The sequence below is a fragment of the Vulpes lagopus genome, chromosome 3 (assembly GCF_018345385.1).
Source record: "Vulpes lagopus strain Blue_001 chromosome 3, ASM1834538v1, whole genome shotgun sequence".
Taxonomy (NCBI): Eukaryota; Metazoa; Chordata; class Mammalia; order Carnivora; family Canidae; genus Vulpes; species Vulpes lagopus.
The window spans coordinates 106,327,595-106,342,880 of record NC_054826.1 but is presented as its reverse complement, the minus strand read 5'-3'; the positions used below and the strand labels follow the sequence as shown (position 1 = coordinate 106,342,880).

The 15,286-nt window shown below is 54.3% G+C and overlaps 1 protein-coding gene across 1 annotated transcript; it reads left to right on the top strand.

Annotated features, from left to right (window-relative positions):
• Positions 1-359: 359 nt before the first annotated feature.
• On the top strand, positions 360-12,727 carry RNF40 (ring finger protein 40). The gene is made up of 20 exons (XM_041748448.1): positions 360-504; positions 614-817; positions 1,240-1,407; positions 1,542-1,683; positions 2,573-2,779; positions 3,326-3,447; positions 3,549-3,695; positions 3,789-3,863; positions 4,843-4,962; positions 5,055-5,234; positions 5,416-5,551; positions 6,455-6,576; positions 6,661-7,088; positions 7,176-7,293; positions 7,415-7,564; positions 7,731-7,943; positions 8,023-8,148; positions 9,135-9,275; positions 9,403-9,504; positions 11,466-12,727. The coding sequence occupies exons 2-20, from the start codon at positions 686-688 to the stop codon at positions 11,640-11,642; spliced, it is 3,006 nt and encodes a 1,001-aa protein (XP_041604382.1). The 5' UTR covers positions 360-504; positions 614-685; the 3' UTR covers positions 11,643-12,727.
• Positions 12,728-15,286: the final 2,559 nt, after the last annotated feature.

The window sequence follows — 15,286 nt, the reverse complement described above, 5'->3', positions numbered from 1 at the left end:
CCGCGACTGACTGCCAAGCCCTCCCTCCAGCGACGCCTCAGCCAATCTACGCCGCAGAGAGGCCGGTGTAACCAATCCGCAGGGGGCGTCTCCCTCCGTCTCAACGGCGACCGTTGCTAAGGGAGCTCGTGGTGGGAGGGAGCAAGGGTAGGACGCTCGCCAATCAGTGAGAAGGGAATGCACATGCGCAATAAGTTTCAGGCGCCGTCCGGGTGCCCTCGCTTCAAAGCGGCTAACAGGATGCCGGTGATGCCCTTAGGGCTAGGGGTGTGAGTGTGGTGTCAGTTGCCACGGGAACTGTCTACTGGCCAATCACTGGGAGAGAGAGGAGGTGTTCAGGAAGAAACCAAAGGAGACCCTAGAGGCGGGACAAAGCGCGACCAATAGAAACAGGAAATGAAGTTTCGCCACATCCGGCATTGCCTGCGGCGCTTGCGCTCTTGGCTGAGGAGGCCGGTGACGTCCGGTGAAGTCCAAGATGGCGCTAGGCTGAGCTTGCTGCGGGTGAGGGGCCCGGGGCTGGCGGGGGAGGGATCCATCAGGTGTGTGCGGGGAAGGCTTGGAGCTGCGGAGCAGTGGCCGCCTCCACATCTCTGCTCTCTGTCTTCTGCAGGTGACGGAAGTGCTGCCTACGCCTGCTTGACGTCCCTCGGGAGACCCTGCGCCGCTCCTCGCCGCCGCGGCCATGTCTGGACCCGGCAACAAACGCGCCGCCGGCGACGGGGGCTCAGGGCCCCCAGAGAAGAAGCTGAGCCGCGAGGAGAAGACCACGACCACGCTTATAGAGCCTATTCGTCTTGGGGGCATCTCTTCCACGGTTCGTGGGCTCCTGCCTCAGTCCTCGCAACTTGCCAGCCTCCCATCTCTGGTTTCCGCCCAGATCGTCCAGAACCTTACATCCTAGCTCCCCAAGCTCAGCAGGAGCCACTTTACAGAATCCTCTGTTGAAGGAAACCGAGAACACGATGTCTGCTTTCCTTTTACAGATAGGGAAACAGGTTCCCAAAGGGCGTGTGAGTTGTCAAAGACTTGAGAGTTAGAGGCAAAAGCAGGACTTGACCCTCCTCACAATCAAGATGCTTTCTCTGGGGGTGTCAGAACCTCTTTAAATTCTGTTAGTGGTTAGTCTGGGGATACCATTGCTGTGTCCATTCCAGTTGCTCTCTTTTGCCTCTCTCTGTGACTGGTTTCTTGGGCTCTATTTGATCCTCTCCTCCGCCCCTTTGTTTTCTTTGGTAGGAGGAGATGGACCTGAAGGTTCTGCAGTTCAAGAACAAGAAACTAGCAGAGCGATTGGAACAGCGACAGGCTTGTGAAGATGAACTCCGAGAACGAATTGAGAAGCTGGAGAAGCGGCAGGCCACAGATGATGCCACACTGCTCATTGTCAATCGCTACTGGGCCCAGGTGGATGCCCCTCTGCTTTCCAAGACCTGGCCTCGATCCAGCTGCCAATCCTCAGACTACTCTGCTGGGAAAGGAGTATCATACTGGGAAGCACCTGAGGGATTCATAACGTTTTTGGTGCTTTCTCCCTTCAGCTGGATGAAACTGTGGAAGCCCTTCTTCGACACCATGAGAGCCAGGGGGAGCTGTCTTCAGGGACAGACGCGCCTGGGACCCAGGAGGGGCCGGCACGTGATGAGACCCCTCTCACAGAACCAGGGACATCGGAACTGAGGGGTAGGGCCAGAGCCCTAGGATCTGGGCAGCTTAATTAAGTTCTGGGAAAGGTCCTGGAGTGGAGGGAACTTTCATATTACTCTACTGAATTCCCCACCACCCTTCACACACACACACACACACACACACACACACACACACACACACACACAATTTCATGATGTTTGGACAGCAAATGCAGTGTTAGGTAAGGCCCCAGGCTTTGAAATCTGAGTGACTTGGTTCATATTGCATGTCGTATTTAACACTCATTTAGTTAAAAAAAACTGTCAGTATCTTGTGTTACCTACATAGGTAGTACTGTTAACAGCTTTAGAAGAGACAAAGATAAGAAATCCTGCCTCTGCCATCAGGGGGGAAGTTTTTTGTTTTTTGTTTTTTAAGATTTTATTGATTAATGAAAGACACAGAGAGCAAGAGAGAGGCAGAGACTCAGGCAGAGGGAGAAGCAGGCTTCATGCAGGGAGCCTGATGTGGGTCTCAGTCCTGGGACTCCAGGATCACGCCCTGGGCCGAAAAGAGATACTAAACCACTGAGCCACCCAGGGATCCCCTCCAGAGAGAAAGTGATTTTAAATCATGAATAAAAAGGATAGGGACTCTTGAAAGAGAATTCGTGTATATGTACTCATGTGTATGGTTCTAATTTAGATAGAGAAGGCAGAAAAGGCTTCTCTGAGGAAGATTTGGAAGTCCTGTGGCCTTAAAATTATTTTAGCTCCCTGAACCTCCGTAGTTATGTAATACCAGTGTATTACAGGCAGTGCTTGTGTTGGTTCATTGAGCCATTGAGTGGCGAAGGGCTTGGTCTGGAACGTGGTATGGAGTGGTGGTAACTGCTGCTGGTCCCCTCGTGAGATTCTCATGAGGGTCTGTCCATTCCTCACAGAGCCCCTACCAGTGCAGCTGCGGCCCCCCCTCAGTGAGCCAGCCTTGGCTTTTGTGGTAGCACTGGGCGCAAGCAGTAGTGAGGAGGTAGAGCTGCAGCTGCAGGGCCGAATGGAGTTCTCCAAGGCAGCCGTGTCCCGTGTTGTAGAGGCCTCAGACCGCCTACAGCGCCGAGTGGAGGAACTCTGTCAGCGAGTATACAGCCGAGGTTAGTTCTGTGTGTCCTACCACAAAGGTGTCTATCCCTGTCTGTGTCTTCATTGTATCCCCTAAATGCCCGAGCCCAGAGGCAGCCAAAATTTTCCAAGGAATGAATCAGCCATGTTCTCAGGGAAAAGTGTAGGTTGTAGAGGGGGCTCTGCTTTTGATTCATGGGGTTGAGTTCTAGTGAGCTGGGTGGGAGGAGTTGTTGATGCTTAAGGGGCCACTGTCTTCCAGCTGAAGACCTCTTTGGAGCACTTTGCACAGATTTTGGTTGCAGTTGCTCACCCACGAGGCATAGTAGTTAGTGTCTAGGCTTTGCAGGCTGACAGCCCTCGTCCTGTCATTCTAGACTGGGCATTCTGGGCAGATGGCTCTCCTCTCTGAGCTGGTTTCCTCCTTTGTGCAGTGGGGATAAAGACTCCTGGCTTTGTCATGAGAAATTGGCAAGACAGCTGGTGGATCACACTGGGCACATAGCAGACTCCAGAATGAGTTAGTACTTTGCCCCATTGCCCTGGACTTGGCTCTTACCCGAGCCCTGCCTTCTCAGGGGACAGTGAGCCCCCCGGTGAGGTGGCTCGGGCACGTACCCGGGAGTTGGGTCGTGAGAACCGGCGGCTGCAGGACTTGGCCACCCAGCTACAAGAGAAGCACCACCGCATCTCATTGGAGGTGGGATTACAACCAGGGCAGGGTTTGGGTTAGATGTGCACCAAGGCTCTCAGGGAGCCAAGTCCTCTCCTCTAAGTATCTGACCCGATCATTGTCTCCAGTACTCTGAGCTCCAGGATAAAGTGACATCAGCAGAGACCAAGGTGCTGGAGATGGAGACAACAGTGGAGGATCTTCAGTGGGACATCGAGAAGCTGCGCAAGCGTGAGCAGAAGCTCAATAAACACCTGGCGGAGGCCTTGGAGCAGGTGGGGTTTGGTTGCTGGGTCAGATGGAGCCACGGCTGAGTCCTCGGAACCCACGCTTCTTTCCTCCACCCCCATCGGTCTGTCTCTCCACAGCTCAACTCTGGCTACTACGTATCTGGGAGCTCCTCAGGTTTCCAGGGGGGCCAGATCACACTCAGCATGCAGAAGGTGAGCAGGCACCATTCCTTCCCATCCCTCCTGTGCCCTTTTCTCTGCCTCACCTATAAAAGTTTCCTCTGAATTAAGGACAAACCATTGCATGGTCTCTGAGTCCCTTCCCTGTCCCTAATGGTGCTGTTTCATTCATTTGTTTACGTATTTAGTAAGTAGTTGTTAACATTAAGTGCTGGGCATGGTGCTCAGAAGCAGGCAGTATCAGAGGACAAAATAGACAAATAACAAAGTTTTCATGGAGCTCAGGTTCTAGTTGGAGGAGAAACAGGAAGTAAGATAGTACGCCAGGTGGTTATAGGTGCCCCAAAAAAGAAAGGATAGGAGAGAAACAAATGGGAGTGAGAGTGTGTTGGATTGGCTGGCATTCTTTTTTTTTTTTTTTTTTAATGTAAGCTGCAGGTTGTTTTTTGTTTTGTTTTTTTTTTTAGATTTTATTTATTCATGACAGAGAGAGAGAGAGAGAGAGGCAGAGACATAGGAGAGGGAGAAGCAGGCCCCCTTTGGTGAGCCCAGTGTGGGACTCGATCCCAGGATCCCGGGATCATGACCCGAGCCAAAGGCAGACGCTCAACTAGTGAACCACCCAGGTGCCCGTACCGACTGGCATTCTTGGCTGGCTGCCTGAAGACAGCACTGAGAGAACTCAGGGTCTCACTGAGAGAGCTCTCACTTCTTCCTCATTGCACATCTTTTTGGTGCTGTAGGGGTCATGGTTCCCTGTTAACTCCTTATTTCAGATTCCTCTTCAGGTCTCTCAGGAAGGCTTCCCTAACTGCCTGTCAGTTACAAGCCTCAGTTCCTAGCCCTGACTGCTCATTGTTTCCTCCCACTTACTTGGGAGTCCTTAGGAGAGTGCTTGGGTCTGACTTGTCTGGGAGTTTCAGAATCCATCATCAGCCACACTCGGTGGGGATGTGAGGGGAGTTCACATCCCGGCCTGGTCCTGCCTCCCATAGCCCCTCCCATTCCACAGTTTGAGATGCTGAATGCAGAGTTGGAGGAAAACCAGGAATTGGCCAACAGCCGTATGGCAGAGCTGGAGAAGCTGCAGGCTGAACTTCAGGGCGCTGTGCGGACCAACGAGCGCCTCAAGGTGAGCTTTCTTTAGGACCAAGAGGGCCTGCACCTGCCAGTTGATGACTGGGCCCTGAATCCTCTTACTGTTCTTGGGTACCCTACCCCTAGGTGGCCCTTCGGAGCCTTCCTGAGGAGGTGGTGCGGGAAACAGGGGAGTACCGAATGCTGCAGGCCCAGTTCTCACTGCTCTACAATGAGTCTCTGCAAGTCAAGACCCAGCTAGATGAGGCCCGGGGGCTGCTGCTGGCTACCAAGAATTCCCACCTGAGACACATTGAACACATGGAGGTATGGCCCTGGAGCAGACCTCAGGGTCAAGGTATTCCTGGCTTTCACAGGCCCTGTGTGCTGCTGGGTGGGACCTGGGAATAGATTCTTCTAGGCCACTGAGGCCTGAGGTGGGGGGAGAAGAGAGGAGTTTCCCAGGGGGCTGAGGGATCGTGTGGGTCCTTAACACCTCAACCTACAGAGCGATGAGCTGGGGCTGCAGAAGAAGCTGCGCACAGAGGTTATCCAGCTGGAGGACACGCTGGCCCAGGTACGCAAGGAGTACGAGATGCTGCGCATCGAGTTTGAACAGAACCTGGCAGCCAACGAGCAGGCGGGTATGTGGTGAGGACGAGGTGGAGGTGGGGCCTTATCTGGGATTGCTGGTCCCTGGTGTGGGGTTGCTGCTTATCCAGATGCAAGGGGTTAAGCCCCTTCCTTTCGCAGAACCCCCTCTCCCTGGCCAGAACAGAGATCATACCACCTGGCTCAAAGGCATGGTAAGGGTCACAACCAGCTGAGGTGGCTGACAGAGCAGGCACAGCCAGAACATGAGCTGTTGGCCCCATCTGTGGTTCTCTGACCTTACGGTGTTTCTCTCTTAAAAGTATTTGTTCATTTTACAAAGATTTTTGAACACTATAAGTCTGGTTCTCTTCTAGGTTTTGGGATTGTCTGTGAACAAAACACAGACAATCCCTGCTACTGTGGAATAGTACTGTAGTGGAGGAAGACAACAAAGTGAAAAATAGACCGTGTGTGTTAGGTAGTGGCAAATATGTCATGAAAAATAAAGCAGGAAAGATAGGAAGTGTTAGGAGATGAGGGGGTTGTAGATTTGGATGGGGAGGCCAGAAGAGTGAAACTCAGAAGGTGACCTTTGTTTAAAAATATAAAAGAACTAAAAAAAGAAAAAATATATATATATACGTAAAAGAAGTGGACTGATTTAGTTTGGTGAACATTACAGTTATAGGTTCCTTTGAATGAAATTTGGGAATACTAAAAAAAAATCTACATTAACAGAGATAATACAAATAGTCTCTCAAGTTATTACTTTTGGGTGAATTTCCTTCAAGCCTGGGTTATCACTTTAATGAGATCACACTCTGTGTAAGGCCTCACTTTCCCTTTCCTCTACAATGGGAGTGATGGCTGTGGCTCCCCTGCTTCCCTCACTGAGGGATCAGGCCCTTAATGCAGAGGCCGGTCTAACTCCTTACTTTACAACCCTCTCCCAGGGCCCATCAACCGAGAGATGCGCCACCTGATCAGCAGCCTCCAAAACCACAACCACCAGCTAAAGGGGGACGCCCAGCGGTACAAGCGGAAGCTGCGGGAAGTGCAGGCTGAGATTGGCAAGGTGAAGACGGGGCTGCCTGGGAAAACCCTTGGCTGGACCTAAGTGAGCACTGTCTCACCTCAGCCCTGTTCTCTGCCTTTGCAGCTCCGGGCCCAGGCCAGTGGCTCAACCCACTCCATCCCCAACCTGGGCCACCCAGAGGACTCTGGCCTCAGTGCCCCAGTCCCAGGGAAAGAAGAGGGTGGGCCAGGCCCAGTCACTGCCCCCGATGGCAGAAAGGAGATGGCTTCAGTCCCTGGTGTCACCACTACTACCTCCTCAGCAAAGAAGGAGGAGCTGGTCCCCTCTGAGGAAGATGTCCAGGCCCTAACTCCTGGCTCCCAGGGTCCCTCCTCCCGGAGCCGAGAACCTGAGGCCAGGCCCAAGCGGGAGCTTCGTGAGCGGGAAGGGCCTGGTCTTGGACCCCCATCTGTAGCCTCAGCTCTCTCAAGGGCTGATCGGGAGAAGGCCAAGGTGGAAGAGGCCAAGAGGAAGGAGTCAGAACTCCTCAAAGGTCTCCGAGCAGAGCTCAAGTGAGGCCCTATTCCTGGTTTCTGTCACACCCCTATCAAAGTGGCCTCCAGCCGCATTCACCAAGCCTTCCTCCTGTACCTCCCCAGGAAGGCCCAGGAAAGCCAGAAGGAGATGAAGCTGCTGCTGGACATGTACAAGTCAGCACCCAAAGAACAACGGGATAAGGTGCAGCTCATGGCAGCTGAACGCAAGGCCAAGGCTGAGGTGAGGACAGGTAGGGTCCTATGGGGCATGCGCAGAGGCTGCCCTGAGGGATTCTGACCAGAGCAGAGTCCTAGGTCAGCGGGAAGCAGTGATAAAAGCTAACTCTTTCTGGTGGTTGTAGGTTGATGAACTACGGAGCCGCATTCGAGAATTGGAGGAGAGGGACCGAAGGGAGAGCAAAAAAATTGCAGATGAGGATGCCCTGCGGCGCATTAGGCAGGCGGAGGAGCAGATTGAACATCTGCAGCGCAAGTTGGGTGCTACCAAGCAGGTGTGGCCCCCTTGTGGTCCCCTGGCCTCTGAGTGTTGGGATTCCCTTAACTCCTGTTGAGTGCTTCTAGCAGATGGTCCGGGACCACTCCGTTCAGTCCTGTTTTCCTGTGGTTTTCTCACAATCATCTCCCATGTTCCATCTCATCCCTGTCCATTTGCTGCAGGAAGAGGAGGCTCTGCTGTCAGAGATGGATGTAACTGGTCAAGCTTTTGAGGACATGCAGGAGCAAAATGGGCGGCTGCTACAGCAGTTACGGGAAAAGGATGATGCCAACTTTAAGCTGATGTCAGAGCGGATCAAGGCCAACCAGATTCACAAGCTACTGCGGGAGGAGAAGGATGAGCTGGGCGAGCAAGTTCTGGGCCTAAAGTCCCAGGTATGGCTGACCTGGGCTCGCAGGGTGGAGCTGGAGGGGCAGCGGCTCCCCAGCACTGAGTCACCACCCCTGACCTCAGGTGGATGCCCAGCTGCTGACCGTGCAGAAGTTGGAGGAAAAAGAACGGGCCTTGCAGGGCAGCCTTGGGGGTGTGGAGAAGGAGCTGACACTGCGTAGCCAGGCCCTGGAGCTCAACAAGAGGAAGGTGAGGCCAGGCCCGAGGGGAGAAAGCAACCTAGGAAGGTGGCTTGCAGCTGAAGCCTGCTGTGCCTCCTTTCCCAGCCCAGCTCACATCAAGAATGCTTACTGTGTTCTAGTCCCTGTGCTGAGGTTTGTCCATGCTGGGTTGCCTTTGGGTCTCATAACAACTATAAGATGGTGTCTGTTATTATGTGTTTTTCTCAGTGAGGAAACTGAGGCTCAGGGCCGGCAGCTGACTTGCTCAAGAAAGAGTGGACCTGGAATTGGGGTCTGGATCTCCTCAGCTCCAGAACCTACGTCTTGAGCACAGTACCAGTTAGCTGCAAAGGAGGGGTGCTGGTCCCTGTCACATTGTTGTATTAAACCTCAGGAATGTCTAGGTGATGGCAGAGGCTTAAGATCATTGTTGGTTTTCATCTTTCCCCATTGGGCTTTTTTCTTCACCCTTTCATTAATTGATAAAAGCGGTAACATTCATGCTCTTACTATGAACCCCCAACACCAAGTGCTGGGGAGAACCTGGTCCTAGAAGTGGGGACTTCCAGTCTCGAGGGGCAGATAACCAACCAATAATCCCACAGATAAAATATGTTCTCGGAGATTCCGGTAAGTCTGGTGAAGGGAAGCTAAGGTGCTCTGAAAGAAAAATAGGGGAACCTGCCTCGGGAGCTGAATATAAGCTGAGGCCTAAGGGGGCCACTAGGAAGAAATACGTGCATTGAGGAGAGCAGAGAGAAGAGCCCTGTGGAGGCTCACAGATGGAGGAGAGAGAGCATCATGCAAGTGAGGAAGTTTGTGGGGAACTGCAGAGAATAGGAGGAGGGAAAGGTAGGTCAGGAGGCAGGACTACAGTGAAGATACTAGACTTGATCCCAAGAGCAAGAGTCACTGAAACATTTGATACAGGCATCTGTGGACCATGGCTCCACACGCCTGACTCCTCTGGCTCAAGCAAACGGTGCCCACCCCTACCTGTCCCACCTACCTCAGGCTGTGGAAGCGGCCCAGCTGGCTGAGGACCTAAAGGTGCAGCTGGAACACGTGCAGACGCGCCTGCGAGAGATCCAGCCTTGCCTGGCAGAGAGTCGGGCTGCTCGTGAGAAGGAGAGCTTCAACCTCAAGAGGGCTCAGGTGAGTGCGTGTGGGGCAGGGGCAGTGCGGGGCAGGGGCAGCGTGGCTCAGGGTCTCACTGAGGTGGCATCGGGGAAAGGGGTTCAAGAGGAGAACCCTTGGACTTAGCCTAGTCCTTCTGCCCCAGGAGGATATCTCACGGCTGCGACGCAAGTTGGAGAAGCAGAGGAAGGTGGAGGTTTATGCAGATGCCGATGAAATCCTCCAGGAGGAGATCAAGGAGTACAAGGTGGGGCTGTGGGATTGAGTTGTGCCCCATCAACCCAGGAAATCTTAGATGGGGAATTGGTGAGAGCTATAGTGGATAGTCTGGGGACCCCAGAAATAGGTAGCAAAAAGCGGGCAGAACTTTGGTTATGGAGAATCAAACAACTGACCAAGTGTCATAAATGTACTTGTGCCAGGCACAATGCCTAGCTAGGTGTGGAAAGGCTAGGATCACGCCCTAGTTACCCCTTGAAGCTGACCATTTGTTACAGGCAGTCACCTATTCAGAGTGATGAGCATTGCAATGGCAGAGACTGGGAGGGCGTGGCAGCTCTGGGAATGGTTAGCAGGCTTCCTGAAAGGAATGTAATCCAAGGAAAACCTGAAGGAGGAGGGTTGACTATGAGGACTGAGGACAAGAGGGTTCCAACAACGGAAAAGGCAAAAGTCGAGGCCCATCACTGAGAGTGGTGTGCTGGAGGACAGATTGCTGGACACAGTAGTTAGAAGGCAGAATGTGGGTTTTGTGGGGAGCAGGAAGCCTGGGGGCCTGGGACAGTCGTATCTTTAGGGTGTTGTGAGTCAGTGAATTATTTGGCTTATCCTATAAGCAGTGTAGTAGAGATATCAGAGGGTTTTAAACCAGAGAGTGATGTGGTCTAATTTGCTATTAGATTTGGCAGAGAGGAGGTAAAGACTAGAGACAAAGAAAAAGAAGTTTGTTAAGATTTTGGAGTTATTGAGGCAAAAACTGATAGGGAGCTAGCCTGGGGTTTAGAGACAAGTAGAGGAGGTCAGGGGATATTCAGGAGGCAGCGGTGGACTCAGCAGTGGATTGGTGCATGGAGGGAGCTGGAGATAACCGAGAATGCCTGGGTTTGATTTGAGAAACCAAGGTGCATGACAAGTGGCACATAATTATGGGATTAGGAAGTCTGTGGAGGAGCAGGTTTTGGTGGACAGTGTTGTGTCTCAGGGATATTGAAAATGAGGTAGGTGCCTGTGGGAGGCTGGTTGGGAAGGCACTCAAAGCAGAAGGACCCTGGATGACAGGGGCTTGAGGCATTGTGAGTAGAAGCAGTGGTGGGAGCTACATACAACTGTGGTTACCCAGGGAGGGTCTGTGGCATGGTAAAGGACAGGTCATTTTTTTCCCTTAGGAATCTCAAAGCTTTATTAAATGATAGGTAGAAGAAGAGAAGCTTGTCATTTGGCCTTGAAGGGGCAGAGGCAGCTTGGGGCAGCCATGGGTTGGGGATAGGAGGGCTTCTTTAGAAGAGATGGACTTGGACAGGTGGTGTGGTGTGAAAGCTAGGGAAGAGGTGATGCTGGGGCAGTGGGCTGGGTGGGCTAGGCTGGGCGGGCTAGGCTGGGCTGGGCTTTCAAGCAGTGCAGAGGAAAAATGTTGAGGGAATCCCTGGAGTTGAAAGTGAGATCTGGTGGCTGGTGGGAGGTATCAGGATAGGAGAAGAGACTTGTAAAACCTCATAGAGAAGAGTGAGTCCAGGGACCCAGCAGAATCTCTGGGTGGTACTAAAGGGTGGGCCCAGTTAAGGGCAGAGACGGCAGGCTTCTAGTAGTACTGCTATACCCAGCTGTGACTGAGCAGGTACAAATGAAGAGGTGGTAGACGGCTTCAGCCAGGATTGGGGTTTGCCAGAGGTGGCCAAGGGGGTGAGAGATCCAGCCTCAGTGTAGAGAAGTCTGGGCTGAGCCTGTGGGTTGTCAGCCTTGAAAAGGGACATGTTGGCCACTGGCCGCCACTGCATAGGGTAGAATCCAGATTCTACTACTTTCTAGTTTTGAGAGCTTACTCAGCTTCTGAGCTTCAGTTTGCTCAAGTGGAGAGTGTTCTGCTGTGGTTCTGGGGAGAGTTAGATGGAGTCAGCTATGTGGTGGGCTTAGTCTGGACGACCTCCTGCTATCAGCTCGGGGTCTGGGTGCCATCAGGACTGCCCGAGCTGATGCCTTTGCCTGGCCCAGGCGCGGTTGACCTGCCCCTGCTGTAACACCCGCAAGAAGGATGCAGTCCTTACCAAGTGCTTCCACGTTTTCTGCTTCGAGTGTGTGCGGGGCCGCTATGAGGCCCGCCAGAGGAAGTGCCCCAAGTGCAACGCGGCCTTTGGTGCCCACGACTTCCATCGTGTCTACATCAGCTGAACCTGTAACTCAGGGGACTTTGGGACACCCATGGACCCTGGGGGCTGTGCCTCCAGTCCCTCCCCACCCCACATTCAGTGGCCCCTACCCTCCATTCCAGACCCTGTGGGCCCAGCCCCCCTCCACCTGGTTGGTTTGGGGATCCCAGTGCATGCTAGTGGGAGTGAGGTCCATCAAGCTCAGTTCCACCTTTGATCACAGAGCTACAGCCTAAGGGGCACCTGCCCTGCAGGAAGGGTCTGCTGTGAGTGGCCTGAGGGGCCTGGAGCACTCAACTGAGCTTCCTAGAAGCTGGCCCTAAACCTTTTCCGTGAGTTGACTCCTAGTCAGCTATCTCCATGGGCCCATCCTAGTCCAAAGGGTGAAATACCCCAGGCTGGACCTCCTACCCAAGAGGAGGTTTACTACCTGCCAACCCACAAGTGAGGACCAAGGGTGGGCCAGTTTCCCCAGCGCCTTAACTCTGGGGTCCAGGGAGGCTTTCCAAGCTTGGGTGGGGCTTCCCTCCTGTGGAGTTCCCTGGGCGCTTTGGTTGGCTCTTATGCTAAGGGCCAAAGCAGGTACCCCCTGAGAGGGGTGGGGCACTATCCTTTTCTTTTGGGAAACTTTGGCTGCTGCAGTCATTTTGCCCTCATCTCAGGAGTGTTGAACCAAGGTCATCAGTCTCTAATCAGCCTCCCACCTCCACCCCTATCTGTTTCTCTCCCGAACCCACTTACCCCCACCTCATGCTTCCTGACTCCACTGGGTCCCCAGCCCAGACCCTGCTTTCATTCTGATGGCCTTAACTGCACTGGAGGCAGAACTTCCCAGGAGGGGAAGGGACAGACTAGTGGCTGGGCCAACTTCTGATCATTCCAGGTAGAGGAGCTTCATCTAACACCCTGTGACTGAGCCTGTCCCCACGACGCTTCCTGTGCTGCCTGCCTCAGCAAATTCCCATGGGTTGTAAAGGCAGCAGGCAGGGACCTGGAAGGTGGAGCTGCTGACAGGTGCAAGGGTCCAGTCAGACCCACAGGCCCTGCTCTAGAGATGTCTTGTATAGGCTGTTGATTGTTATGAATAAACGTCCAACCCTCAGCCGACACTGCGAGTAGCCAGGCTTTCTGCTAATCATGGCCCCGGATTTTAGCTGCCACACTTATCCTGGTGCTGCCCTGGCTGGCATGTGAACTCCAAGGCCTGCACAGAAACCTCGACTTTCCCGCTCCCAGCATCTAGTTACGTTTGAACCTAACTTTGGTCTCGGATCCCAGACTTCTCACGGGAGGAACATGTCTGCAGGGGGAGAGCATTCATCGATGCCAACCGTCGCCAGCCTGCCCCTCTGCTCCCATGGGGCAGTGCCGACCCCAGATCCTGGCAGCCCTGCCGGCCCCCTCCCACCCGGGCTCGCCACGCCCCTCGCAGTCATTGGCCGCAGGAATGCCGGGAGCCTCGTGTTGGGTTCCGGGAAATGTAGTCCCTTGTTAGCACCTGCAACAAGGTCCTCGGTGGGGAGAGCTGGTTCCCGGGTTGTGCCGGCCAAACGCAGGCCTGGACCCAGGCTGTGGGTTGTCCCTTCCCAGCGGCTTCAGCCGCCACTCCCCCGCGGGCGGACAGATTAGAGCAGCGCAGCGGGTGACTTTCTTCATTGCAACTTGGCATCGGGTGCTGGCCCTGTCCTGGAGAACACTGTCGAGTGGCGTCTGTGGGTTCAGCTTGCTGTCAGGTCCGTAGGCGGAGCCTTTCACTGCGGCCGTGACGGGGGTCGCGCCGGGGCCGGGGCCGGGGCCGACCGGCTAAGTGCTGGAGTTGGGCCCATGGTTGTGGTGGCGGCCGCAGGCTTGGCAGCAGTCGTGCCTTCGCGCGGCCCTTCCAGCGGTCGCACCCTCGCGGGGGCTCGCGACCTTTTCCACCTTCGGGCCCCACCTGGCGTCCAGGCTTTCAGCGGGGCAGTAGCGGCTGGACCAGGTTGGAGTGGAGACGGACATCAGGCAACGGTGACTTCCGGCGCCGGGGTGGCCGCGGCGAGCGTGCTCGGGCCGCGGCGGGGGATGGCCTCCGGCCGCCGAGGAAGTGTCCACCGCCCAAGGGCAGGAGACGCCAGGCCGGGAAAAAACGCAGCATATTGCATCGTAGAGATGCAGGAAGGCTCTGAGAGAAGGGGGGCGCCCGGAGCGGGCCGGGTCAGCCAATCCAATGTGAGCACTCTCCTCTTTCCCAGGAGTCTCTGCACGGGCTCTTTCAGTAAATCCAAGTCTCTACACATTACCTCCCCAAATGTCTTTGGTCAGTCTCCATATCCGAAGAAGTAAAAATTCAGGTCCTTGTGTCTAATAAAGTAGACATCAAACCCCTTGTTCAAGCTCAAGCCCAAGGGAGTGGGATAAAGATGCCAGAGTTTCTGAGGGGCTCTGCCTTAGGGGCTGGTCAGATCCCTTCACTCAGGTTTGACCCCTTACAGCCCTCAGCAGTCCCCGGTGGCCTAGCAGCTCTGATACCCTGGGCCCCTGGGATGGGCAGACCAAAGTTCCTCCTGAACAACCCTGACCTTAGCTGGCTTCAGGGGTGAGTGAGCAGATGTTGGCCTCAGCGGTCAAGGTGCCTGTCTTAGCTAGAACTAGGGCCACTGTGTGATTGGCCAGAGTTCAGCAGAGCATCTGACATTGACCACTCTCTAAAACTTCCTTGGACTGAGGGCTACAGTCTCTTGACTGTTCTCACACTGTCTTCTGCTGGTCCTATTCTCCACCCCTAAGCTCCACCCTTTCCTCTTCTCTCCACCACTCTCCCTGTATGTTTATCCGTGGCTTTGGCCACAGCAAAGCTGCTAAGATCCAGTGCTCCAGTGTAGTTCTCCTTCCTGAGTTCCAGACCTAGAAAAACAACACCGTGGGGGTGGGGGTAAGGTTGTGACTCTCCTCCTCCCAATGGTGCTCCATCCCCCAAGTTCCAGGCAACACACTCTGGCTTCTGTTCTCTACCTCAATCTCTACCCTTCTATGCTTTAACCATCTCCTCTACCACCATGTAACTTATATACTTTCTGTCCCCCACTCCACTCCTAACCCCTCCTCTCTGCTTCAGGTCACCTCCTCCAGCCAGTTGCCTGACCTGCTGTGGCAGGTACCATGTCTCGGTCCACAGCCTTTTCTGCTAAGTCTGAACCAATAACTGTGCTCCAGTGCCTGTTCTTTCCCTGAAGTCCCCTCACTTCACTAAAGACTCCTTCTGTGCTGGGATCAGGGCAGGGAACACAGAATACAGGATAGACTTCACCCCACTCCTTGCTTTCCAGATGGGGAAGAGGGAGAGAGTGACCCTGTCCCAGAAGTCTGGGTCAGAGAGACACAGGGAAAGTGGAGACAAAGCTTCCTGGGTGGGACAGAGGCAGGCTACAGGTTAGAGCAAGTGTTGATCTCAGGGGGCCATGGGCAGGCGTAGGCCCAGGAGATGGTGCTGAAGCAAGCCTGGTATTGAGAATTCAGCAAGAGCAGTCCTGCCTGACCAGACAGTGTGGAGCCTAGGCCAGGCCCAGGCAGGCCCCGTGCTGGGGGAGGAGAGGCTCAGTTGGGTGCAGACCCTGCTCCCGGCTGTTCTGGTTTCCCTCACTGCCTTGCTGTGATCTTGGGCAAGTGGCTGCCCTTCTCTGAGCCTCCCTA

Coding starts and splice junctions, on each gene's coding strand:
- RNF40 (XM_041748448.1), top strand. CDS start 686: ATGTCTGGACCCGGCAACAAACGCGCCGCCGGCGACGGGGGCTCAGGG. Junction 818..1,239: donor TTGGGGGCATCTCTTCCACG/GTTCGTGGGCTC, acceptor TTTCTTTGGTAG/GAGGAGATGGACCTGAAGGT. Junction 1,684..2,572: donor AGGGACATCGGAACTGAGGG/GTAGGGCCAGAG, acceptor CATTCCTCACAG/AGCCCCTACCAGTGCAGCTG.